This window comes from Crinia signifera, chromosome 1 (assembly GCF_055691185.1).
Source record: "Crinia signifera chromosome 1, ASM5569118v1, whole genome shotgun sequence".
Classification (NCBI taxonomy): Eukaryota; Metazoa; Chordata; class Amphibia; order Anura; family Myobatrachidae; genus Crinia; species Crinia signifera.
In genome coordinates this window covers 128,363,994-128,391,991 of record NC_139217.1, presented here as the reverse complement: position 1 = coordinate 128,391,991, position 27,998 = coordinate 128,363,994, and the positions used below count along the sequence as shown (strand labels likewise).

Sequence of the window (27,998 nt, the reverse complement as noted above, 5' to 3'; positions counted from 1 at the left end):
CGACTCAGGCAATATGGATCCTGAAGTTGTTCCATGTACAGTTATGTCAATGCTGAACCGTCGCTTTACGGCCAGTGACGTATCTGACAGCTTTCGTGTGTGTACGATCTAGTTGTATTTATTGTATTAGTGGTGCTATTACTGTAGTGAAAGTTACACGGCGCGTGTTGGAACTTGTGCCCCGCGATAAGGTGAGAGGTTGGCTACGTGAATACATAGCACATGTCCTTATGGGCACATATTTGGATGTTTCCTTGGCAGACATGCCGGTCTGCAGCTCGCCTCCAACGTGTCAGTGTTTTTCCAGACACTCCGCTATGGTTACGACCTGGAAACGGCATGTTCTTTCAGCAGCAATTAAAATATCAATAGCCGAATAGATTATTCCAATAATGCTTTTATTAGGGGATGGTGGTGTTATTTTTGAGTTTATTCCATTCATTATTATATCTTTGTTTTAGAACACACACTCTCACTTCTACAGGTAACACGTATGTTACATGGCTGTGGTTCTGCATGTGTGTCTTTGGGGTATATTCAATGCAAATCAGGTGAGCTATGACAGTGAGCAGTGCCTATTGCTCGCTGTCCTAGCCCACCCTCAGTATTCAACTGACCCCCTGCACTCGCCTTTGCCACCTCACTATTTCTAAAAAGTGAGGGGGAAACAGCATGTGGGGCTGGCGGCTATATGCAGCGGGCTCACTGCATTAGCCACAAACCACGGTGTTTCGGAAATCCTCACTGTCCTCTGATGGTGAGGAATCCCCTGGAACATAGAATAGGACGAGGGGGTTAAATGACAAAGATGGCTTATTTTTTTTTACTGAAAACAAGCCATCCTCGCCATAAAAAAACCCTCGCTGGCCGCAATGAATACATGCCTTTGTGTGTGCGCATGTGTGTCTAGCCTGCTGCTAGTCTTTTGAAGACAATTGGTCACTGTATATTCATCATTGGCTGCAATGAATTGAATTAATGTTGGACAACTTGGAGCGTATCCTATACTAGGCCTTTTGCACTTAATGTTTAGGCCTCTATAAATGTGTGCCTGCAAGCTCTTCTAAGGAATTACATTTTCTTCTCCTGTTGTAGGATGCTTAGTTACATCTGGCAGTATCTCTACAGCAACTACTTTAGATTTTGGTTGAAGTGGTTTCTAAGACAGATAGACGGCAAGTGTGAGTTGCAGCGGATTTGCGATGGATCCAAGGATGGAGCTCGCAGGACATGTAAAATAGGTATAATCTGTTAAATTGTTTAACATAGTGGGGTGTATTCAATGCCGCGGCGAGCGGCCAGCGAGGGGGTTAAACAGCGAGGATTGCAGAAAACCAGCGATCCTTGCTGTTTAACCCCCGCGCCGGCCGCTCGCTCTATTCAATGTTCTGGGGAAATCCTCGCCGTCATAGGACGGCGAGAATTCCCCAAAACAGCGAGAGCCGCGGCTAATGCAGGAAACTCGCTGTATTTAGCCGCGAGTCTCGCTGGTTCAGGAGCCGCATACGCCAATTCCCCCTCACTCAAAAAATGGAGCGAGGGAATTGGCGTATGAGGGGGCTGCATTGAATACCGTCAGGGTGAGTGGTGATAGCGAGCAGGAAGCATTGAATACCTGCCAGTGAAGCCATTGCTACACTTACTTTTTACATTTAACTGTATTTGTCACAATCCATTTTACAGAAAATACTTTTACAAATGCACTAATATTATGTGGGAATGCATCCAATTATTATTTGTTCTTCTCATTACTCTAGAATACTCTTTGGAACACTCAAAATCTAAGGTGAGGGACATATCCATTTAGTTTACTTGTTTGTGGAAAACATTGTCATCCATAATAATGCATTTATATTTAAATAATGTTCAGTGGGACACGTAAAGTTTGTGTGTTATTTTAACAATTATTGCTACATTCTGAACTCAGACATGTTTTTGGAATAATTACTTTGTACTAGTATAATATTAAGCTGGGTACACAGTGGCCGCATTCTGCTGCACCTTCCCACGGATCTTTGACTGTCCACATACAGTACACCGATGATAGAGGACATTAGTAACGACCTGCAGGAGAGCGCGTAGTTAACGTTCTAGTGCGTACATGACAAATTTAGGATTCCACAATAGATTTGGCATTGGAAAAGGGGTGTGTTTTGGGTGCAAGGGGTGCCATCTCTGCATGCTGGAGGTCTACACCTGGGTGCTGAGGGACAAGCCAGAAGCAGGCAACAGTTTCAATATCATTGACGTTCTGTGTTGAATGCTTTTGCCATTGATAGGGAAGAACCAGATGGTTTCTTTCCATTGTTTGCATATCATAACCAATTATATCTGACAGGGAGCATGGCCCTGCCCCAACACTTGTGAAGCCACACCCCCATGTATTGATTGGCCCATGAGTCAGTTGGTTAACAAACAGGGATAACCATTGGTTAGTGAAACAATCAATGGAAATCCATTTCATAATTGGTAACCATAGATTGCCATATTGCCATTGATGGAAAGCACACCGATGGTAGCCATCCCTTACATCGAACTTATATGGTCTCCGTATATACCTGGTTGAAGTCTTACTATTGGAACCATCCTTGTCTAATTGTAGATATTTTATCATGTTTCCGCCCTTGATAAAGACATGTACTCTTGTTAGTTTGTGACTTCTCATTTTATCTTGTCCTTTCCACCCCCTCTCCTCTTTCTGTTTTTTTTTTTTTTTGTAGCACCCCCCACCTCCCCATCCATTACACATCAAACATGGCGCTCCATTATATGACTGTTTACATTTACTACTCTGCCTCTACTTTTATTTACCATCACTCCTTATTTGATATTGTAATTGTATTGTACCCATTTGAAATGTCTTAATAAAACATTATTTAAAAGAAACACAGACTGAATTAAAACATCGTAATAAAGGTACACCAATGTCTCCTACAGTCTGAGTTACTGTAGAATTATAATTCATGCTGCACTAATTTAGGAAGTTGATGTGTACATTTTAACAGGTCCTGCAATCTGCAATAAATATTTCTGAAGATGAAATTGACAAATATGTGTCTGATATCATACGACAAAAGAATATAAAAGTGGAAAAATATAAAAGGTTTGTATAAAGCTTAAATATTGTGTGTTTAATGTTGTACAGTATGTTTTGGCAAGGCAAGTTTTTAGCTTGTGAAGGGGGGTTGCACTGTACCTCTAATTCCACACAACTATAAATACCTACAATATATATATATATATATATATATATATATATATATATATATCAGTCCAATAGACCGGCACAATCCACGGCAAAATGCTGAATAATGAGGCTGGGTGCCTGCACCGGAGAATAGACACACGCAGGGATGAGAGCGGCACTCCTCGCAGCAAAATAACTTCAAAGGTACACAAGGTTTGTTTGAGCGACGTTTCAACGTCCTTTAATCGGACATTTTCTTCAGGCTAATGAATGCAACATCTTACCATACTTTTATACACCACCGTGCTCAGAACGTCTCCCGCCGTTACGCTGGTAGGCGCATCCGGAGTGACGTCATCAAAGTGCTACCATCACCAAGGTTACACATACAACAATAGATGCAATCCGTAACATACAGACAGGCACCTAAGACAAAACAGATAAATGAATACTGATTCAATAATGGGCAAAACAATAGCACAATAATCAATGTATACAAACACTGTAAGATATGCACGCTACGTCACATCGATCGGGGCAAATTTGCATCAACAGAGAATGGCATACACATTACCATCACGCCAATAAATGACGTGTATGCAAATAGCAGACATATATCAAATGGGCCATATTTCATGTATAAAACATTAAAATCACATGGTATCACTATTTCCTATTAAGGCAACTAATACCAGACAATTCATTGAGACCACGGGGTGACAAAGTGTCCAGACGATGTATCCACCGTGTCTCACATTTTAAAAGTTGTAACCCACGATTGCCACCCCTCAGATTAAGTGGAATGTGGTCGATCATGCGGTATCTTAAGGAAGGAAGTGTGTGTTGACGATTCACAAAGTGCTTCGGTACTGGAAGATCACACTTCCCACCTGCAAGCGCTGCTCGGATGGTGGAGCGGTGGGTAGTAATTCTCTCTTTAAAGCTTCGCTCGGTCTTGCCAATATATGACAAGCCGCACGGGCATATAAGTTGGTACACAACGAATTTACTTTGACAGGATAAAGTATGCCTGATGTTATATTTAGTCCCCCGATGTGGGTGATAGAAGGTGTTGCTCGGTATCATGTATGCGCATACGGTGCATGTGCACCTAATGCAACCCCGGGGGGGTGGTTTGTCAGGTAGAGTAAAGCCTGTGATATCTGTCTTCACTAAGACATCCCGTAAGTTGGGGCCCCTCTGATAGCAAGCCATCAATCTACTGTCAGAGATGTTAATTTCTCGATCTGTTCTTACAATGGGCCAAAGTTTTTTTGATATTTTGTTAATTACAGGACTTTCTTTAGTGAATGTAGTAACCCAGGGTATAATGCTAGGTGGCTGTGAGTCACTCTTGGGAGCAAGCAGTTCCTCTCTGGATAATAATTGGACCCTGTTCTTTGCCATGATTAGATCTCGAGACTTGTACCCACGTACTAGAAATTTCTGGATTAAATCCTCAATCTGTCTGTCAGCCTCAATGGGATCTGAGATGATACGCTTGACGCGCACCATCTGAGAATACGGGAGGCCTTTAATGAGACTAGCAGGGTGACAGCTTGACCCATGAAGGAGGTTGTTCCTATCTGTCTCCTTTTGAAAAAGTGAGGTCGCAATATGCCCCTTATCCAGAGTGAGTAATACATCGAGAAAACTTATATGTTTGTGATGGTGAGTCATAGTTAATTGAACGGGACTACCACTAGCATTATGCGCATCGATATGAAGCTGTAGGTCCGCTATAGGACCAGACCATATGACCAAGAGGTCATCGATGAATCTCCGATAGAGGAGAATTCTACTTGCAATCGAAGGAACTTGAAAAAATAATAACTGCTCAATGTGGAACATATATATGTTGGCATACGCCGGAGCGGCGTTAGAACCCATTGAGCAGCCATTAAGTTGTAACCAAAACTTGCCGTCATGAATAAAATAATTTTTAGTTAACACAAACATTAATAATGATATTAAAAATTCAATGTCTGGTCCTGAATAATCACGCTGAAGTGCCAAGAACGTCCGAACAGCCTCCACACCAGCAACATGGGGTATGATGGTGTAGAGGCTCTTCACGTCCAATGTCACCAACCACACTTCACCCTCCAAGGTGGGTAACTCACCTAAAGCCAAAAGCAATGAGGTAGTATCAAGTAAATAATATGGCTGGCGGACAATATATGGTTGTAACACAGCATCAATAAACACAGATGTAAACTGCGATAACGATTGCCGGGCCGCAATGATTGGGCGCCCGGGAGGATTAATTAAAGATTTGCGTATCTTAGGGATACTGTATATTACCGGCACGACAGGATACTCAGGAACTAGCGCCGTCATCAAAGTCTGATCAATAATTTGGTGGTCGACAGCCCGTTTAAGTAACGACACCAGTTCTTTACGATAATCCAATGTGGGATCATAAGGTAATTTCCTGTATGTGGCTGTGTCAGAAAGTTGCTGATCCAATTCTGCTTTATAATTTTTATAATCCAAAATGACAAGGGCGCCACCCTTATCAGCAGGACGAAATATAAGTTCCTTGTTATTGGACAAATCTTTTAAGATTTTGCGATCCTTTGTCGACATATTAGAATGTTGGATTGGAGACCTAGTCAGTGATTCTTCGACTTGTGTGCCAAGAAGCCGCATGAATGTTTTTATTGAAGGGTTGTTAGATTGGGGATCAAAAGTTGACCTCGGCTGTAGTCGGGCCAACTGTGGGGGAATGACATCACTTGTAGACCGACTTGTATTAGGACTGGAGGCGAAATGTTCCTTGAGCTTTAGTGAGCGGCACAGGGAGTATTTCTCAGCCTGCCAATCAAGAGTGTCCATTTTCAGCGACGGTACAAATGATAAGCCCTTGGATAATATGGCATTCTCAGCTTCTGACAGGGGGTAGGAGGATAAGTTGACCACTATATTCTTGTTGGTATCGGGGGTTTTTTGCCAGATTGCTTTCCGCTGCCACTGGCGGCCCCTCCTTGTATATCGCCTGCACCGTCGACATTTCTCTGGTGCGTCGTCACGGCTAAAGGGCCAGTTGGTTGGCGTCTACCTCTGCCTCTTCTAGGAGCTGATTCAGATTCACTGTTAGAAGACAAATTCTCAGATGAATGGTCAGTAGTGACATATCCTCTATAACGGTTCTGCCGGAAAAAGGGGCGGCGTTCATTACGGTTAGATGCCGTCCAGGTGTAGACAGTATTGCCTTCATAATCCTGGTCCACCTTTTCCCTTTTCTCTTTCTTAAACCGTGACAATTCGCGTTTATATGCAGTGATCTGTCCAGATAATTTGTCATACCATTTAGTGTCAGGATCTGCAATCAATGTCGGCTTGTGGATTGTTTCAAATTGGTCAATCTTATTTTTTAAAGCAGCAGCTTCCTTGGAAGTAAAGTCGATAATCAGCAACATAAGGTCAAACGAGCACTTGTTTAACGTCGCCACCCATTTGCGGCAGAAGAATGGATCCTTTCTGCCCAATGTGGGGGCGTTTTTGATCCTTAGACCCCTCGGGATTTTTTTAGCCCGGTGATAATCACTAAGGGTCATAGCATGAAATAATAGATCAATTTCTTTCTTTTTGTGCTTAAGTAGATCATGATACAGGGTATCGATAGACGGGGGTTCAAACAAGTCGGCCATATCAGGGTCACGTAAGATAGATTCTGCATCCGCAGCTGAATAGCTGTTTATATCACCCAAAGGGTAATTGGTATGTACGTAGCCTCCGGACGCCAGTTCACCCTCCATATCGAGATGGCTAATAGCGTGCAGTCAGATTTATAAGCATGCACCAAATCAGTAATCAATAGCTGTCCACAATACAAACGAGTAATGCTCACTTCACCTGTAGCAGCACAGGGGGGCATAAATCAGGATAAATCTGTGGGTGCCTTGTCAGAGAAGAGGGTAACCAGTCCAAGTCTCCAATTGTATATCAGTCCAATAGACCGGCACAATCCACGGCAAAATGCTGAATAATGAGGCTGGGTGCCTGCACCGGAGAATAGACACACGCAGGGATGAGAGCGGCACTCGCAGCAAAATAACTTCAAAGGTACACAAGGTTTGTTTGAGCGACGTTTCAACGTCCTTTAATCGGACATTTTCTTCAGGCTAATGAATGCAACATCTTACCATACTTTTATACACCACCGTGCTCAGAACGTCTCCCGCCGTTACGCTGGTAGGCGCATCCGGAGTGACGTCATCAAAGTGCTACCATCACCAAGGTTACACATACAACAATAGATGCAATCCGTAACATACAGACAGGCACCTAAGACAAAACAGATAAATGAATACTGATTCAATAATGGGCAAAACAATAGCACAATAATCAATGTATACAAACACTGTAAGATATGCACGCTACGTCACATCGATCGGGGCAAATTTGCATCAACAGAGAATGGCATACACATTACCATCACGCCAATAAATGACGTGCGGATGCAGAATCTATCTTACGTGACCCTGATATGGCCGACTTGTTTGAACCCCCGTCTATCGATACCCTGTATCATGATCTACTTAAGCACAAAAAGAAAGAAATTGATCTATTATTTCATGCTATGACCCTTAGTGATTATCACCGGGCTAAAAAAATCCCGAGGGGTCTAAGGATCAAAAACGCCCCCACATTGGGCAGAAAGGATCCACTCTTCTGCCGCAAATGGGTGGCGACGTTAAACAAGTGCTCGTTTGACCTTATGTTGCTGATTATCGACTTTACTTCCAAGGAAGCTGCTGCTTTAAAAAATAAGATTGACCAATTTGAAACAATCCACAAGCCGACATTGATTGCAGATCCTGACACTAAATGGTATGACAAATTATCTGGACAGATCACTGCATATAAACGCGAATTGTCACGGTTTAAGAAAGAGAAAAGGGAAAAGGTGGACCAGGATTATGAAGGCAATACTGTCTACACCTGGACGGCATCTAACCGTAATGAACGCCGCCCCTTTTTCCGGCAGAACCGTTATAGAGGATATGTCACTACTGACCATTCATCTGAGAATTTGTCTTCTAACAGTGAATCTGAATCAGCTCCTAGAAGAGGCAGGGGCAGAGGTAGACGCCAACCAACTGGCCCTTTAGCCGTGACGACGCGCCAGAGAAATGTCGACGGCGCAGGCGATATACAAGGAGGGGCCGCCAGTGGCAGCGGAAAGCAATCTGGCAAAAAAACCCCGATACCAACAAGAATATAGTGGTCAACTTATCCTCCTACCCCCTGTCAGAAGCTGAGAATGCCATATTATCCAAGGGCTTATCATTTGTACCGTCGCTGAAAATGGACACTCTTGATTGGCAGGCTGAGAAATACTCCCTGTGCCGCTCACTAAAGCTCAAGGAACATTTCGCCTCCAGTCCTAATACAAGTCGGTCTACAAGTGATGTCATTCCCCCACAGTTGGCCCGACTACAGCCGAGGTCAACTTTTGATCCCCAATCTAACAACCCTTCAATAAAAACATTCATGCGGCTTCTTGGCACACAAGTCGAAGAATCACTGACTAGGTCTCCAATCCAACATTCTAATATGTCGACAAAGGATCGCAAAATCTTGAAAGATTTGTCCAATAACAAGGAACTTATATTTCGTCCTGCTGATAAGGGTGGCGCCCTTGTCATTTTGGATTATAAAAATTATAAAGCAGAATTGGATCAGCAACTTTCTGACACAGCCACATACAGGAAATTACCTTATGATCCCACATTGGATTATCGTAAAGAACTGGTGTCGTTACTTAAACGGGCTGTCGACCACCAAATTATTGATCAGACTTTGATGACGGCGCTAGTTCCTGAGTATCCTGTCGTGCCGGTAATATACAGTATCCCTAAGATACACAAATCTTTAATTAATCCTCCCGGGCGCCCAATCATTGCGGCCCGGCAATCGTTATCGCAGTTTACATCTGTGTTTATTGATGCTGTGTTACAACCATATATTGTCCGCCAGCCATATTATTTACTTGATACTACCTCATTGCTTTTGGCTTTAGGTGAGTTACCCACCTTGGAGGGTAAAGTGTGGTTGGTGACATTGGACGTGAAGAGCCTCTACACCATCATACCCCATGTTGCTGGTGTGGAGGCTGTTCGGACGTTCTTGGCACTTCAGCGTGATTATTCAGGACCAGACATTGAATTTTTAATATCATTATTAATGTTTGTGTTAACTAAAAATTATTTTATTCATGACGGCAAGTTTTGGTTACAACTTAATGGCTGCTCAATGGGTTCTAACGCCGCTCCGGCGTATGCCAACATATATATGTTCCACATTGAGCAGTTATTATTTTTTCAAGTTCCTTCGATTGCAAGTAGAATTCTCCTCTATCGGAGATTCATCGATGACCTCTTGGTCATATGGTCTGGTCCTATAGCGGACCTACAGCTTCATATCGATGCGCATAATGCTAGTGGTAGTCCCGTTCAATTAACTATGACTCACCATCACAAACATATAAGTTTTCTCGATGTATTACTCACTCTGGATAAGGGGCATATTGCGACCTCACTTTTTCAAAAGGAGACAGATAGGAACAACCTCCTTCATGGGTCAAGCTGTCACCCTGCTAGTCTCATTAAAGGCCTCCCGTATTCTCAGATGGTGCGCGTCAAGCGTATCATCTCAGATCCCATTGAGGCTGACAGACAGATTGAGGATTTAATCCAGAAATTTCTAGTACGTGGGTACAAGTCTCGAGATCTAATCATGGCAAAGAACAGGGTCCAATTATTATCCAGAGAGGAACTGCTTGCTCCCAAGAGTGACTCACAGCCACCTAGCATTATACCCTGGGTTACTACATTCACTAAAGAAAGTCCTGTAATTAACAAAATATCAAAAAAACTTTGGCCCATTGTAAGAACAGATCGAGAAATTAACATCTCTGACAGTAGATTGATGGCTTGCTATCAGAGGGGCCCCAATTTACGGGATGTCTTAGTGAAGACAGATATCACAGGCTTTACTCTACCTGACAAACCACCCCCCCGGGGTTGCATTAGGTGCACATGCACCGTATGCGCATACATGATACCGGGCAACACCTTCTATCACCCACATCGGGGGACTAAATATAACATCAGGCATACTTTATCCTGTCAAAGTAAATTCGTTGTGTACCAACTTATATGCCCGTGCGGCTTGTCATATATTGGCAAGACCGAGCGAAGCTTTAAAGAGAGAATTACTACCCACCGCTCCACCATCCGAGCAGCGCTTGCAGGTGGGAAGTGTGATCTTCCAGTACCGAAGCACTTTGTGAATCGTCAACACACACTTCCTTCCTTAAGATACCGCATGATCGACCACATTCCACTTAATCTGAGGGGTGGCAATCGTGGGTTACAACTTTTAAAATGTGAGACACGGTGGATACATCGTCTGGACACTTTGTCACCCCGTGGTCTCAATGAATTGTCTGGTATTAGTTGCCTTAATAGGAAATAGTGATACCATGTGATTTTAATGTTTTATACATGAAATATGGCCCATTTGATATATGTCTGCTATTTGCATACACGTCATTTATTGGCGTGATGGTAATGTGTATGCCATTCTCTGTTGATGCAAATTTGCCCCGATCGATGTGACGTAGCGTGCATATCTTACAGTGTTTGTATACATTGATTATTGTGCTATTGTTTTGCCCATTATTGAATCAGTATTCATTTATCTGTTTTGTCTTAGGTGCCTGTCTGTATGTTACGGATTGCATCTATTGTTGTATGTGTAACCTTGGTGATGGTAGCACTTTGATGACGTCACTCCGGATGCGCCTACCAGCGTAACGGCGGGAGACGTTCTGAGCACGGTGGTGTATAAAAGTATGGTAAGATGTTGCATTCATTAGCCTGAAGAAAATGTCCGATTAAAGGACGTTGAAACGTCGCTCAAACAAACCTTGTGTACCTTTGAAGTTATTTTGCTGCGAGTGCCGCTCTCATCCCTGCGTGTGTATATATATATATATATATATATATATATATATAGATATATATAGATATATCTCTATCATCTGTATGTATGTATGTATATGTGTGTGTCTAGTGTCCATGCAGCTCCGAATCACTGCCATCTGTTGACAGCGAGTGAACCTTCATAAACTAGCATTTGCTTCGAGCAGGCTCATTAGTATGTGTAAATATGTGTGTGTGTGTATATGTATATAATATACATACACACATTAATTTAACCCTTTGGTGTGTGTATTTTAACCCTTATTATGATGCATGTCTTTCTAAATCTTGTTTTACACACTGGGTGATTTCAGCACCTTTTCTAAAGGCCCCCATACACTAGCCGATTTTGGTCAGACTTCAGCCAGATCAGTCGGATCTGGCCGAAATCGGACCAAAATCGGCTAGTTTTGATGTCCCCTCAGATCCGATGCGCGGTCCCGTGCGCATCGGATCTGCGTCGGGTGGTCGGACCTGCTGCACGTCCGACCACCCGACTTGGGACCTAGTGGGGTGGCGCGGCGGTAAAGGGAGCAGGGGGGGCTGGGGACGCTGCGGGGGACACAGGCGGCATAGAGCCGGGCAGGGGGAGCCGGCGGGAGCTGTCAGTACGGAAGGAAAAAAAAAAAGCCCATACAATGAATGGGCAGCCTGTGATTGGCTGAGCGCTCTCTCAGCCAGTCAGCAATTGGCTGAGAGAGCGCTCAGCAGCCAATCACAGGCTGCCCATTCATTGTATGGGCTTTTTTTTCCCTTCGGTACAGACAGCTCCCGGCTCCCCCTGCCCGGCTCAGCTGTAAGTAATTGCCGCAGCTGTGTCCCCCGCAGCGTCTGTCCCCCTGCCCCCTGCCCCCTTCACATTGCAGCTCCCCTGGAGTTGCAAATGATACATCGCATGCGATGTATCATTTGCAAAACTTGGCACATCAAGTGCCAAATCGTGTGTCCCCCTCCCGGGGAGCTGCAGGGGGGAATCAGGTCCGACTTGTCCTTAGGACAAGTCGGACTAATGTATGGGGGCCTTTAGGGATCTGAGTACATCACTTACAAATTGAGCATTAATCTCTCCATGTATGTCCTATAGCAATGTACAGTCCCACGCATCGCTATTGCCTGCAGGGAAACAGTGCTTGCACTATCTTTCCTGCTAGATAGCAGAGCTTTGCCTATAGAAAATACACAAAACTCCGCTCAGCACACAGCACGGCGGTGTGTATTTCTAGTGCCATGAGATGTGCTGAGCAATCTGTGCTTAGCAAGTTGCTCAGCACAGAGGCCAGTGCCCCAATGTGTACGCAGCTTTAGTCAATGAAACATGTGCTTAATCATTTGATGGATGCAGCTGGCCCATATTGTATTTAAATTACTTATTTTAGTAATTTCATTTGACATACATCAAAGCTTCGCTTATACTTTGTTCACTCTAAATCACAGGTCTTCAACCTGTGGCCCTCCCAGATGTTGTGGAACTACATGTCCCAGCATGCCCTGACCATTTTGGCATGCACTTATAGGAAAAAATGTGGCAATGCATGTTGGAACACGTAGTTTCACAACATCTAGAGGGCCACAGGTTGAATACCCATGCTCTAAATAATATATTTAAATTCTTTGGAAAATACAGTTTATGGAAAAAGGATTTGGTAGATAATAAAACATACTGAACTCTTTCAGTTTTCAGACAAACCTGAGGACATGCCTGTTACAGATCTCTGGTTATAAAAGGCTGTATTTGGAGGTTGAGGATGTAAGAAAACAACCGTATGACTCTGACAACCCTCAGCATGAGCAGCAGCTACTAGAGGTGAGGAACAATTCTTTGTGCTATGGGCTATAATCGCTAATACCAACTTTTACCACCTAATAACAGACTTTTACAAACCTGTTTATTTTTTATAATGTAAAAGACTCGGGTGTGGTATATGGTCCCAACAGTCATTAGCCCGACGTCGGGATCCCGACTGGCACGGTGGCTTGCTACGCTCGCCGTCTATTCTATTCTCCCTCATGGCCGTTGTGGACCCCCACGAGAGAGGATAGCCGGTGGCCATCAGGACTCAGTGTCGGGATCCCGACGTCGGGGTAATGACTCTTGGGATCCCGACTCTCGGGAAACTGTCCGGTACCCGAAAAATAACCATATTAAATGAAAAGCTTTCTTTACAAGCAAGCACTCCTCTCCCCAATGTCCGCATACAGTACAAGTGTATTATTCAGGAAAGAATTGCTTTTGTCAAAGATATGTGGGCAGAGAGGAATGCCAATAATAGATCTCGCCTCATTGTCACTGTATCTGTGACTTCTGGGAGGGCTGATTACATTCTGTTTATGCTGTGGGTATGTGTCAGATGCATTCTTTAACCCCTTCATTGTGTTAATTGTTTTTATTGCATTATTGCTTAGGATAGACCCAGGCTACTGTACATCTTCTTTTCCTTGTGAAACATATATTACATTATAGTATTTTTAATTTCACCATTCCCCTGGTGTTCCCTTTATATTCCCCCTAACCGTTTTGCTTCCCTGACTTCCTCACATCCTCTATTAAACTGGGTAGAGGCTTCCCTAAACAAAGAATCTAGAGTTGGTACATTTTTCAGGGTGTTGATCGTATTGTCGCCCCGAGTTAGGTCGCCAGTCATTCTAGGGTTCTAGGTCGACAGGTGTCTAGGTCGACATGGGTTTAGAACTACAAATGCGTTAGGTCGACAGATCGCGAGGTCGACATGGTTTTTTTTTACCCGAATGTCGACATGGGCACAGTTGGAAGTCAACCGCAGCTGCTCGCCATGCTTCGGGCACACTATTTTATATTTTATTCTATATCCCATTTTTCAAACCTTGGTAAAGCTATTGTCCTGAACCTGTTTATTCTAATAGCACGCCCTGCACTTTACCTCGTGTCTGCAATGTTTGAGTTCCCCAGTCCTGCTTCTAAAGCTGGGAACACAACAAATGATTTATCTGTCCAATCTATCTGATGGGAACAACAACCTGGAAATGTATGGGAGCAAAATGACAATTGAAAAACCTCCCCCAACACTGGGAAAACAGACAATGGTTGGTCAGGTAAAATTATTAAATCAATTTGATTTAACAGATTTATCCAAGCAATTGTTTTTGTCTGTTTTTCAACATTTAGATTTTTCAAAAAATTGTATTATGTCTCGTAAAAATAAAAATCTGGAAAAATGTATATGAGCATATTGGACAGATAAATCTTTAGGTGTGTACCCAGCTTTACAGACTGCTTCACATGTGGAAATCACAGTCATAGATCACAAGCCAGTGTGTTAACTCCTCCTGTTAGCTGGCCTTTTGCAAGCTCTCTGCTATGCTCAGCAAGTATCATTCCGGGCTCTCACCATTCTTTGTACTAAGCACTGCACTAACACTTCGATCATCTATTATCCAAACCTACAATGGAGTATTAGCAGCAAGCTAAACCCTCTCCAATTCTTTCCTCCCCTACAAACTCCTTGAACATATTGGCCCTTATTCCGATCTAAGCGGTAACGGCCGCTTGCGGCCGTTCCGCCGATGTTTTCGCTCTGCGCATGTGCAGAGGGCACTCTGCGCATGTGCAGGCGAAATCGCCGCACAATTTTTTTTACCGCCGCAAAGGGGGTGGATAGGGGCGTGAGGGGCTACTTAGCCTCATTTCCCTATGCATACGCCCCGCGTTTCATGGGCGTTCCCATGCAAACGCGGGGCGTACGCATGGTAAGGAGGCTGTGACGCATGTGTTGGGGGCGGGCATCTGACATCGCCGGATGTCAGCTGCCCGCCCCCATACATGCTTTCACACGGACAAGTGTCCGTGAGGTCTATGGTTGCGGGAGCTGGTGGAGCGTGCGGCCCTGCCTTCGATGGTCGGCGACCATCGAATGCAGGGGGCTGCTCCAAGATGGTGGAGGCGTATCCCCCGCCATTTTCATGCGGACCGCCACATGTCCGCGTACGGACGGTCGTGGCGATCCGTATGGAAGGCGGGGATTTGCCTGCACGGTCGGAGCCGCATATGCGGCTCCGGCCGCACCAAGCAGAATAAGGGCCAAGGTTTACAATCACCTTACTGCCTTTCTTTCCGATCTGTCACTGCTTGACCCATTCCAGGATGACTACACGCCACTGAAACTGCCCTCACGTACGTCTGCAATGACCTCCATGCTACTAAATCCAAGGGCCACTACACTGCTTATTTTGCTTGACTTCTCTGCTACATTTGACACCATGGACCCACCCTCTCCTGCAAATCCTTCACTCCCTTGCTCTGTGCGATCTTGTACTCCCCTAGCTGTCACCCTACCTCACTGACCATTCATTTGTCTCCTCTTGTGACTCAAAGCCCCCCTCACACACACACACACACACACACACACACACACATTAGGTGTGCAATCTTACCTGCCACAATTGAATTATCTATTGATGACATTACTATCTCCTTTAACTGCCAAGTGGGGTAATTGTTGACTCCTCCCTTTTCTTCCAACCACACATTCAGCTCATCTCACAAACCTGCTGTTTTCCATAAAAAAAAAAATTATTCCAGGATACAGTATACTGTAATATATATATATATTTCCAGGATTAGACTCTCTCACCAAGGATGCTACTAAAATCCTTATCCACTGGTTACTATTACTACTGTAATCTCCTCCTTTATGGCTTCTTTGGCAAATGACCCTCTCCACTCCAATCTATCCTTAATACTGAAGCTCTTCCTCACCAAATATGCTAAGTCTACCTCCCCTTTCTGACAAGCACTTTACTGGCTGTTCTTCTTTCTTACAAAGCCCTCACCCACTCCTTACCCATTTACATCTCTGGCCTTTATAAGCCTTTACACCTCCACCTGTTCTGTGCATGCATACCACTTATCCTGCCTACTAATTATTTCCTCCCACTCCTGCCTCCAAATTTTTTTTTCTCTACCTCTTTACATCAAACTATCCATCTCTCTACTAGACCTTTAAATTGGCTCTCAAGACCCACTTCATCACCAAACCCAGCCAACTCTGATTGTAACCCCTTGTTTCACTCACACTGTCTCGTCTCCCCCATCTGTGTCACCCCTGTTTGCCTGCCCCTCCCCTTCAGAATGTAAGCTCTCACGAGCAGGGCCCTTGTGCTTTTCCTTCTCTTAGTTAAACCATCTTCTACTCTATACTCCTTTTGATAGCACCAATACCTGCAGTTTTCTGCCTCTGCTATACTTATTTTAGGGTCGTCTGCTGATGGAGCTATGTTAATATACCTTGTACTTGTCCTTTGATTGTCTTTGAATTGTAATTCACTATCTTCTTGATTTGCATAATTGTTTATTTACTCTGGAATTGAGCGCTGCGGATCCCTTGTGGTGCCATATGAATAAAAAATAATGCTAATAACTGCCTTTTCTGGAACATGAGATAATCATATAGAGGCTGATGCTGAGTGGCACATACACATATGCAACTATGTAGAGCAGGGGTGTCCAAACTTTTTTGACAAGGGCAAGTTTTGGTGAGGTAAAAATGTGGGGGGCCTGACATTCTTTGAATCATTAATCTCATCAGAATGGTCCCCCACTCTGCCCCCATTCACTTTATGTCCCCCAGCCTGCCCCTTCACTGTATATTCCCTAGATTGCCCCCCTTCTCTGTATATTGCCCTGTCTGACCATCTTTCTCTGTATGTCCCCCAGCCTGCTCCTCCTTCACTGTATGTTCCCCACTCTGCACCCATTCACTATGTCCCACAGCCTGCCCCCCCTTCTCTGAATGTCCATCACTGCCTCCATTCACTGTATGTCCCAAAGCCTGACCCTCCTTCTCTGTATGTCCCCCAATCTGCCCCCATTCACTGTATGACTCCCATTCACTATGCCCCACCCTCCTCTGAATGTCCATCACTGCCTCCATTCACTGTATGTCCCCCAGCCTGACCCTCCTTCACTGTATGTCCCCCACTATTCCCCCATTGACTGTATGTCCCCCTGCCTGCCCAGCCCCTTGTGTGAGCCAGAGGACATAGAGTCAAAGCAGGAACTGCAAGGACAGGAAATTCTTGGGCTCCCGCTGCCGCCCACCTCCACTCTGCATGTTACGGGAGCTAGCTTCCCCCTTGCTGCACCCCCTCCCCACACACTGCTGTCACTGTTATTGCGGAGAAGGGTGATATACGATTGCAGCTGCAGGGCTTGGATGCATACTCACCCGAAAGACGCCAAACACATCTCACTATGGCAGCCGGCACCTCCTCACTGCTGCAGACAGCGAGGTAAAGGCACGCTCGCCGGGGCCCACCTAGTGCTGTGTGTCCCGCTTCTGATGCTCCACCCGCTTCTGTTTGGAGGATGCGGGCCGCTTGAAATGACAGCACAGGCCTCAATTGGCCCCCGGGCTGGACTTTGGGCATGTCTGATGTAGAGGCTTGTGAGTTTCTGCTACTTGGACTCTTTTGTGCCAAGAGAGGCATTATGGAAATGCAAGGGTTGCTCTAACCTAGGCTGAGTACAGGAAAGCCATGCTGTTGTAAATGTGGCTCATGCAGACCTGCAGAAATATGCATATACACCTGTTAGATCAGTGGTAGCCAACTCCAGTCCTCGAGAGCTACCAACAGTTAACATTTTCCAGACATCCTAGTTGCTGAAAATGTGCATTCATTACTCACTGACACATTTTAAAAGATCCACAGGTGGAGCTAATTACTTCACTTGTGATTCTGTGAGGAGACCTGGAAAACATGCACTGTTGATAGCTCTCGATGACTGGAGTTAGCTAGCCCAGTATTAGATGATGTATTTTAATGCAGCTCTTCTAGAGCTGATGCAGATACTCCGGATGATGGGGGTAGTTGCAACTACATTTTACATTTGTGGTGACTTGTAAGTAATGGCAGTTTGACCAGATGTAATAGCTAGAGTAATAATTTGTAACATTTCCTAACATTTTATTATAAAGCTTATTCATCTGTATGGTTTGCTTATTTTCAGCTTTGGGACTTGCTTATGCCACATGAGAAGCTGAAATGTAGAGTCACTAAGCAGTGGGGGGATATTGGCTTTCAAGGTGATGATCCTAAAACAGATTTCCGTGGCATGGGTTTTCTTGGACTGGCAAATTTACTGTAAGTTCATCATAATGCTAATTGCTGGGTATGTCAATATAAATGGTGTGTAATAATTCTGTTACTGCATTAATGCAGTTATAATAGTGAAACAAATATACAAATTACAATATAACTATTTATAAATAATAGCTCACCATAGTTTACCATATCTGCCCAAATTACGTAAAGGATAACTGTATTTATTAAGGTCCATACAGACTGGTTGGTTTTGCCCAGCTTTTATGGGAAATGATGGAAAATTGCTGGGCTGAAAAATGCTTAGTGCATACACGCTGAGCATTTTTCGGCTGTTGGGATTTTCCCCAGGGTGGACGAATTTCCACAGCAGGACGCCATGTTCAATAATTTTATTTCCTTCCCTGCTATGGGCAATGCCATACAAATCTGATTTTGGCTTATTATATTATTATTATTATTATTATTATTATTAATTATATAGCGCACACATATTCTGCAGCGCTTTACAGAGAATATTTGACCGTTCACATCAGTGCTGGCCCCAGTGGAGCTTAAAATCTATATTCCCTACCACATGTACATGCACACACAGACATTCTAGGGTTAATTTTGTTGGAAGCCAATTAACCTACCTGTATATTTTTGGATTGTGGGAGGAAACCGGAGCAACCGGAGTAAACCCACGCAAGCACAGGGAGAATATACAAACTCAAAAAGTTGGGCCATTATTATGGAGGACATTTATACATTTTGCATGTCCACAGCCACTAGATGGTGTCCGATGGAGCCATTCAAGTGTTGCTCTGTTCACAGGCACAGCTGTTAGTGCTGACGTTACTGTTCCGTCATGTGACTGGCTGTTCACTAGTACATTGATAAAGGAAAAGTTAGTAGTTCTTAGCAACCAAAAAAAGGACTATAAATGTGCTTGGTTTCGTATGCACATTACCAGACACAATAATACAAAACAGTGTAAACATACATGTTACAAATATGCAGCTTTTTTAATATGCACTTTTATACACTGTTTCTGGAAAAAATACTCAAAGGCCTGACCATTACACCAACAGAGACTGTAATGATCTTGTTTTCAAATACATATACTTGAATATGGAGTTGGTCCTCCTTTTGCTTCCACTCTTCTTGGAGGACTTTCCTCAAGATAAAGGAGTGTTTCTGAGGGAATTTGTGCCCATTCGTTCTGTAGAGAATGTACAGATGGAGCCCCTGTCATCCTGGCAGGAGCTGGTGACATGAGACGCTAGTGCGCTCTGCGGCAACGGAGCTTTCCCCCGGGTCTCCGCCGCCCCCACCCAACCCCTAATGCACTGTGCCGCCGTTAGAGACTGGGACACGTGCGCGTCCCAGTTTTAATGGAGTCCCTCTCCGCCGGCGCTCCCCAGAGGGGAGGTGCTGGCGGGCACCGGCACTGAACGAGAGGGGCTACATCTGTATGAGTTCAGCAACGGAGTAGATGAGAAGGCCTGGCTTGCATTCTCTCCATTGTAGTTCATCCCAAAGGTGCTCGATGGGTTTGATGTCAGGGCTCTGTGCGAGCCAGGCAAGTTCTTTTACACCAAACTCCTTATAGTCCTTGTTGTGTGCACAGGGCCACAGTCATGTTGGAATGGAAAAATGCCCCCTTCCCCTAATTGTTGCTTCAAGTTGAAAGCATAACATTGGTTAAAATGTGATTTTTACTTCTAGATCGTGGCAGAGTTGCTGTTCATAAACACTTCCAATCTTTTTGTAAAAGTGGCATCCTATCCCAGAATGACCCATTTTTTACCACAAATGTTTGCAAATGCAGACTGCATGACTTAAGGTGCCCATTTTAACATGCGATTTGAACTTTTAAAGTTCAAAATGCATCGCATCGGTTAAAATCGCACCGTGTACCTGCGATGCGCATCCCAGCGGGTACAATATTGTATAGCACAAACAGTATCTGCAGGCAGTACTTTTTGTGCTACATTGCATCAGTTTTGTAGTACATGCGATGTCCATTAGGTAACTATAGACTAAAAAAAACAAAAAAAAATAAAGAGGCTAAAATCGCATCGCACCCGCACAGTATTGTAGATTGCATCACATCCCTAACAAGTGCCAAAATCGCACAGTTGAAGTGCAAAACGCACAGCACACATATCGGCACGTGTATGGGCACCTTAAGTGCTTGTTTTTATACACCTGTGGCAACCAGTCTGATTGAAACACCTGCATTTAATATTTAACAGGTGTGGCCAAATACTCTTGCCCATACAGTGTATGTTTAAGTCTCTCAGAGTATGTTGATCATAGCATGGTTCAAAAACACTTGACATTTGTAAATTAAGCTTTAGAGCAAACTCAACAGGTAATGCATGTAGTGTTCATTCTAGCACCCGCTATCTTTGAAAACCCATGCAGTTTCTGTTCCCTGCCTAGGTTGTTGCTGTCTGCTGTGGTGATTCTAGCACAGGTCTGGTTTGCATATAAGTTACATACTGTACAGTAGTTACATAGTAGATAAGGCGGAATAAAGACTTGCATCCATCGGGTTCAACCTAGGTTTAAATAGCTTATCCCTTGTTATATAGTATATTCTGGTATTGTTAAATACAGATTATTTGTGCCCTTGGATGTTTTTAACCAATAAATGTTTGTCCAACCTTATTTTAAACGTGTTTAATGTGTCTGCCGACACCACCTCCAACAGGAAGAGAGTTCCACAGTTTGACTGCTCTGACCGTAAAGAAATTTTTCCTTCTAAGGGAACAAAATCTTCTTTCTTCTAATCTAGGGGTGCTTGACAGTTCCTTATATTGGCCCTTGATCTATTTGTACATGTTGAGCATGTCCCCCTTAAATGTCTCTTCTCTAGTGTATATAGTCCCAGTTTGCTTAATCTACCTTCGTAGCTTAAATTCTCCATTCCCCTAATTAGCTTTATTGCTCTTCTTTGGTTTTTTTCTAGTTCTATGATGTTCTTTTTTATAGTGTGGGGTCCAGAATTGTACTCCATATTCAAGGTGAGGTCTAACTAATGCTTTGTACAGTGGCATTGGGGCAGATGTATTAAGCCTGGTGAAGAGATAAACTGGAGATAAAGTGGAAGGAGATAACGCACCAGCCAATCAGATCCCAACTGTCATATTTCAAACACAGCTGATTGGCTGGTGCGTTATCTCTTCCATGTTATCTCCACTTTAACTCCAGTTTATCTCTTCTCCAGGCTTAATACATCTGCCCCATAATTACTTTTGAGTCCATAGTTTCCATGCCCCTTTTAATACATGCTAGAATTCAGTTGGCTTTTTTTATGTTACTTTTCAAGTACTGAATTGCCTAATGCCTCCCACTAAGGTTATAACTAGCACACTGGTTATGTCTCCCAAGGTGCATAACCTTGCATTTATCCACATTGAACCTCATCTTCCACTTTTTTGCCCACTCATCTAGAATGTTAAGATTATGTTGAAGCGCGGACACATCCTCGGTCGATTTAATAACTCTACTCAGTTAAGTTTCATCAGCAAAGATGGATACATTTCTGAGCATTCCCAGCCCAATATCATTAATAAATATGTTAAATAAAATAGGCCCTAGTACCTAACCCTGAGGCACTCCACTTAGTACTGGTATCATATTTGATACGGCACTGTTCACAACCACTCTTTGTTCTCTATTACACAGCCAGATCCCTACCCATCTACAGATTCTTGCCCCTAACCCCAGGTCCTCCATTTTATTTATCAACCTCTTGTGTGGCACTGTATCAAAAGCTTTAGCAAAATCTAGGAAGATCACATCTACAGCGTTTCTATTATCAAGGTTTTTGCTAACATCCTCATAGAAGCCTAGTAAATTTGTTTGGCATGAACGATTTTTTACGAGCCCATGCTGGTTCATACTAAGTAAACTATGAAGGTCTAAATATTCCTGGATACCATCCCTTAAAAATCCTTCAAATATTTTACCCACTATTGATGTTAAGCTCACAGGTCTGTAATTAGCTGGGTCGTCCCTTTTACCTTTTTTTAATATTGGCCCTACCTCTGCTATTTTCCCGTTTTTTTGGTACCTTACCCAATGATAGTGAATTATCAAAAATGTAATATAAAGGGGTCGCTAGTTCCTCCCTTAATTACATTAGTACCCTAGGATGAATCCCATCTGGCCCTGGTGATTTGTTTGTTTTGATTTTGCAGATCCGTAATATTATCTCATCAGTCGTGAAAGCAATATAGAGATCCGGCTTGTCTGTCCCATTTGTGGTACCTGTGCGTTCCACTGTCTGCTCTCCCCTAATAAACACTGATGTGAAGAACACGTTTAACAGTTCTGCTTTCCCTTATCCTCCGTAAAACTTTTACCATTGATATCGGTCAATGCGCCTATGTTCTCTTTTAATTATTTGCTTACTATTTATATACAGATCACACTTTGCTAAAAGCTCTACAGCAGACAGCGACACCCCAGGCAGGGAAGAGGAACTGCATGGGTTTCAAAAATAGCGGGTGTTAGAATGAACACTACCATGTACTAGCTGGGCTGTAGGAAGTCACTGCTCTTATGTCGATGGAAATGCAGCTTCTGAGTAGCAAGAACATGCCTACATTTATTAAGTTATTCGTATAATACACATATACACAATGCACTGGGAGTATATACAAACACTGCACTGTTAGGGCTGTATTGGGAATTAAACTCAAGACCTTAGCGCTGTGAGGAAGTTTTGGTAGCCATAACCCTATCCATAATGGCAATTTATAGCCTAGTATGTACTTGCCTCTTGTTCACTGTAACACTGGTGTTTTATTCTATTCTAATAGAAGTCCAATGTAGTAGTTTTTCTCAACATTACTAATGCACTAATATTTCTTTTCTTTTAGGTATTTTAGTAGACATTATACAGAAGAATCTCGCTTAATTCTGTCTCATTCCAATCATCCAAAAATTGGGTAAGACTGTGCCACTTGTTACAGGAAATTGTTTCCTAAAGTGCAACTGTACTGGCTGAAGCTATTATCTGGGCTGAATTCTCATGAATATCCATTCACGGAGGACCCGTGCCTCCTGAATATTATGACGTGCTGTAACTTTTATTTTTGCCTTTGTATAATAACATGGTGGAGTCCAGGCCTTTTCTTTCAGTGGCGGTCTTTTCCAACTTCCCGGTACTGTTTACACAGCAGTGAGCATATTTAATCAGTGTCATTTAATCCAGTGAAATGCACAAAAGGGATGTACAGTATGATCAAGCAGCTTGATGTCTCCCGATTTTAATGTTTAACTTAATATACTGCTCAGTTTATCTACAAATACCCCAAAAAATGTAAAGCTCAAATGAATGAAGCACAGAAATGTATGTTTTCGCTCTTTATAGCAGATAAGGAAACAGTTTGCCCGGGGCCACTGCCATGCATTGCACCTTTTATATACGCAGTGACAAAAAGTGTCAAAAAGTTGCCACTTTTCTCCTGAAAGTCATACTAATGATGTGCTATTATTCAGTACATTTCTCTTTAAAATAATAATTTCCTTGTCTTTTATCCTTTGTCATCTTCTAGCATTTCTAGTTTTGTACTTAACTAATGCTGGACATACAATATACAATTTCATATAAGCGTTCCACCCAATATCGGCAGATAACCCAGATAAATGTCCAGTGTATGCATGTGACCAATCCAAAAGTATCGATTGGATATGTTGGATCATTCAGCATGTCCATGCAGTGTGATATTTTGATGTTGTAACTAGGCCACTGTATTATGTGATCATTCTGATCAAATGTAATGGCTTTTTATGTAACTGAGTGAGTACAAATCAACTAATGCTGTGCACACACACAGTGCGATTTGCGCTATCGGTTTTGACAATATAGTCAAAATCACATAGTACATAGGGCATCACGTTTTGCAGCATCTCATTCGATCCCAATGCGTGGCCCCGTGGCATCGGAATGGAATGTAGAAATAGACTGTGCAGCCTATTTCGGCTATCTCGGAACAAGGGCCATGCTGCTCACTTTTTTTGAGGTTCTCAAACCTCTGAAAACTTGGTCAATAATTGGGCACACATTCTTATTGAGGTAAAGGCTCGCCAATGGAATCCATTCTCTTTTTTTTTTGTTAATTTAACAATTATGTACTTGGACATGTGACAGTTTTGGGGTTATTTAATGTTAACATTAAGGGCTTGATCCTATTAGTGCAAATCATCAAAATTGTGGCTGGAATTCGCAGAAAACTGCTTGCTGCTGGAATTCAGACTGATACAATCCTGCAAAGGGTGTTGTTGCCGGCGCTTAAATACCACAGCAACAGCACCTTGCACCCTCCGCAATTAATAGGATCGACCCCCTAAATTGGGTAATCAAATCACCTTTTTAAATAAATGTGCCAATGCAATTTTGCTGTAGTAACATTTACCTCCAAAATGTCTTCTAAACTGTCAAAAAATGAAGTGAACAATATGGTCTCATCCATTTAACCATTTTCCAGGTATTCATATGCTATAGTTGGGATCAATTTGACAGAAATGGCTTACAGTTTACTCAAAAGCGGTGCTCTGAAGTCTAATTTCTATAACATGGCTCCCCGGTTACCCGAAATTAAGAGCTTCCATCAGTTTTTCTGTAAGTATTTCAGGGAGTGACGCTTACACTGCGGATGAACAAAATTGTCTTATTAATTGTCTTTTTAAGAGAGTAAGTCTAATTTGTCTGCCAAATTCTGTTGCAGGTTATCTTCTCTATGAATTTGACAAGTTTTGGTTTAAAGAAGAACCAGAGAGTATAATGCATTTCAACCAATATAGAGAAAAGTTTCACGATCAAATCAAGCATCTGCTCAGTGATCCTGATGTTGTACTCACCCTTTAACAATATTGAACCGTCCATAAGTTATGCATACTACGCAACGGGTACATTTTTTTTTTTTAATAAGACAAACGCCCTGTTAACCCCACAACATCTTTTATGTATTGTTTTGTTAAATGTTGTTGTTTTACAAAAGCTAATGGACAATCAAATTTTGTGTAGATTTGTACAGAAGAAAAAGGCCTAGGTTAGTCATCTGAATAAATTTGCTCACCATTTCCATATTGACCAATGTGTGAGCTCTCATTTAGCCCATATGATATAAGAGAATGTTCTCCATAAATTCCAGTATAACCTTTTGCATCTGTGGCATAATATTTACATGTTTTTTGTAGATAGAGTAGAGCTTACTGAACGAACTGCACACTTGTTTTCCAGTTATATGTTTTCCAGTTACATGTTATACAGTACCTCGGGCTTTTCATACTTTTGATCATTGGCAATGTATCACATGGCATTGGTTCTTCATGAAGTCCTTGAGCTGGGCATACACTATACAATTATCTGCCAGACCATTGGTGCAAACTGGTAATGTGTGGGAGGGAATAACAGTAACATGTGCTCCCAATTAATGGAAAACAGCCAAAGATGGACACCCAGACAAATTGGCTAAATCTATAATTTAACCAGTTTGTCTGAATTCCCATTTTTGTCCATTTTCCAATGACTGTCATTTCCTCCCATATTTAACCAGTTTTTCACTCCAACCAGCCAGATTGCATCAAATGGTCTCCCAGATAATTGTGTAGTGTATACAGTCAGTGTACAATTTACTACAATAAACTCTGCTCTATCTCTGTGTACCACTGTACTGCAAACTGCATACAGTGGGGGAAATTGACTAAGATGTGTATTCTACTTCACATGTGATATTGCTATGGGCAACCAATCGGAATCTACTTCTTATTTATTTAGCACCCTATAGAACTGGGGTAGCCAACCCTAGTCCTCGAGAGCTACCAACAGTGCATGTTTTGCAGGTCTCCTCACAGAATCACAAGTGAGCTAATTAGCTCCATCTGTGGATCTTTTAAAATGTGTCAGTGATTAAAGATTGCAGCTGTGCAGCAGTTAGGTTGTCTGGAAAATGTGCACTGTTGGTAGCTCTCAAGGTCTAGGGTTGGCTACCACTGCTCTAGAAGATAGTAGACAGGATCTGATTGGGTGCCCATCGTAACATCACATGTGAAGTAGGATACACATCTTAGTAAATTTCCCCTATTGTGTACTATGGCAATATCCATGTGTGCCACAGTCCTCTATGTGCTGGTGTAATCTAGGCCTACTCTTGGAGTTGGCAATATTTTAATGAACAAAGTAGTTTTGTAAAGTATTTTCAAAGCGCTGGAGAAAATTATGGTGCACAATGTATCACTTCATGGGCACTAAAATGTAGTTCCTTGCAATCGTTCTGAAGCTGCTAAAGCAGAGACCATCGTTTATTTTTTTTGTAAGCACTTATAAATGTTAATCATATATTAAAAGTCTTTAATGTGTTTGTAAGACATTGGTTTATGTCTTTAGTTTAAGTTAAAAGATGTATTGTCCTGTTTTTTTGCTGTGGGATTTAATATATATATTTTTTTTGAGTGACATCCACTGCTGGCAATGGATTCAGAAACTTCCGCTGTTTATGCATATTTCCAACCTCTTGTGCTGGTTGTGTAGTTTATTGTTGTCTGTTGCATTTCATTGCAAGCCGTGAGTTGTATTTACTTAAACAAACTTCAACAACCTGTACACTAAATATGATGTTTCCGAGCTGTCCGTTTCTTAGTTGGAGGTTTATGATTGCTTATATTTAAATGGCAGGGATTCTGTTGTCCCGATTGCATGCACCGTATTTTTCACTCCATAAGACGCACCTAGTTTTTAGCGGAGGAAAACAGGAAAAAAAATATTCTGAACCAAACGGCATAGAGCCAGCAATTCATGTGATTCCCCCACATTCCGCTCACTAGAGCCTCTGTCATGGGTGCTGGGAGAACAGTTACACTCTGTGGTAACAGTAATCACAGGACTGTTACCAGCCAGCAGGGAGGCTGTTCCTGTGTAACAACACAGCACTTAACCTGTCTATAAACCCTCCACCCCCCCCCCCCCCCTTTTGTATTTGGAACTGTATTTCTGTCTTAGGATCACCCAACTCTCCCGCTTTTTAGGAATGCAGTAATAGTATGTACTAGGAGGGAGGTGGTGCTGGGGGGTAATGGATGCCTGCACCCCAAATCGTGGTGCGTCCTGTGGAAGTGTAAGCTTTGTCAGATGGTTTCTCCAGCAGCCCTGCAATCAGATTATGCAAAGGCAGTGCATGTAAGTGACAGCTGGGAGCCCTTATCTGGGCACAGGGTTCTCGTCTCATAGCTAACATTCACAGGGGGGTCTCTCTCACAGCTGTCCTGGGAGTTATGTGGAAGTCGCATTATTGCCCATTGATGATGGGACCCCGCCACTAATATCACATGCACAGCAGGGACCCACTGCTGACCTGACCCTGCTGCCCAGCCAGATCACTTCCCTGCCTTGCCCAGGTAGGAGGGGCTCACTCTCGTATTCGCTCCATAAGACGCACACACTTTTCCCCACACTTTTTTGGGGGGGAGAAAAAGTGCGTCTTATGGTCGAAAAATACGGTAAGTCATACTTGCCGACTTTTGAAAACTAGATTCAAGGAGATTATAGTTGGTAGTAGAATTTTGCACAGTGCCCCTTTCAGGGGGCGTGTTATGCTCCACCCAAAGGGCGTGTCTAATTCCATATATGGAGAGATTGTGAACGTGGCACCTAGAAGCGTAGGTGTGTACTGCTTCATCTGAGAGGAATCTTTTAAAATGGCTTATCCTAACAATGGCAAAACTTTGGGAGGCAATGGACTCAC

The 27,998-nt window shown here is 43.0% G+C and overlaps 1 protein-coding gene across 1 annotated transcript; it reads left to right on the top strand.

The window, feature by feature from the left end:
• Nucleotides 1-23: 23 nt before the first annotated feature.
• On the top strand, nucleotides 24-27,210 carry ELMOD2 (ELMO domain containing 2). Its single transcript, XM_083173347.1, has 9 exons — nucleotides 24-191; nucleotides 1,096-1,241; nucleotides 1,758-1,786; nucleotides 3,006-3,103; nucleotides 12,856-12,985; nucleotides 18,164-18,297; nucleotides 23,133-23,201; nucleotides 24,744-24,877; nucleotides 24,984-27,210. The coding sequence occupies exons 2-9, from the start codon at nucleotides 1,097-1,099 to the stop codon at nucleotides 25,121-25,123; spliced, it is 879 nt and encodes a 292-aa protein (XP_083029473.1). The 5' UTR covers nucleotides 24-191; nucleotide 1,096; the 3' UTR covers nucleotides 25,124-27,210.
• The last annotated feature ends 788 nt before the right edge of the window (nucleotides 27,211-27,998 follow it).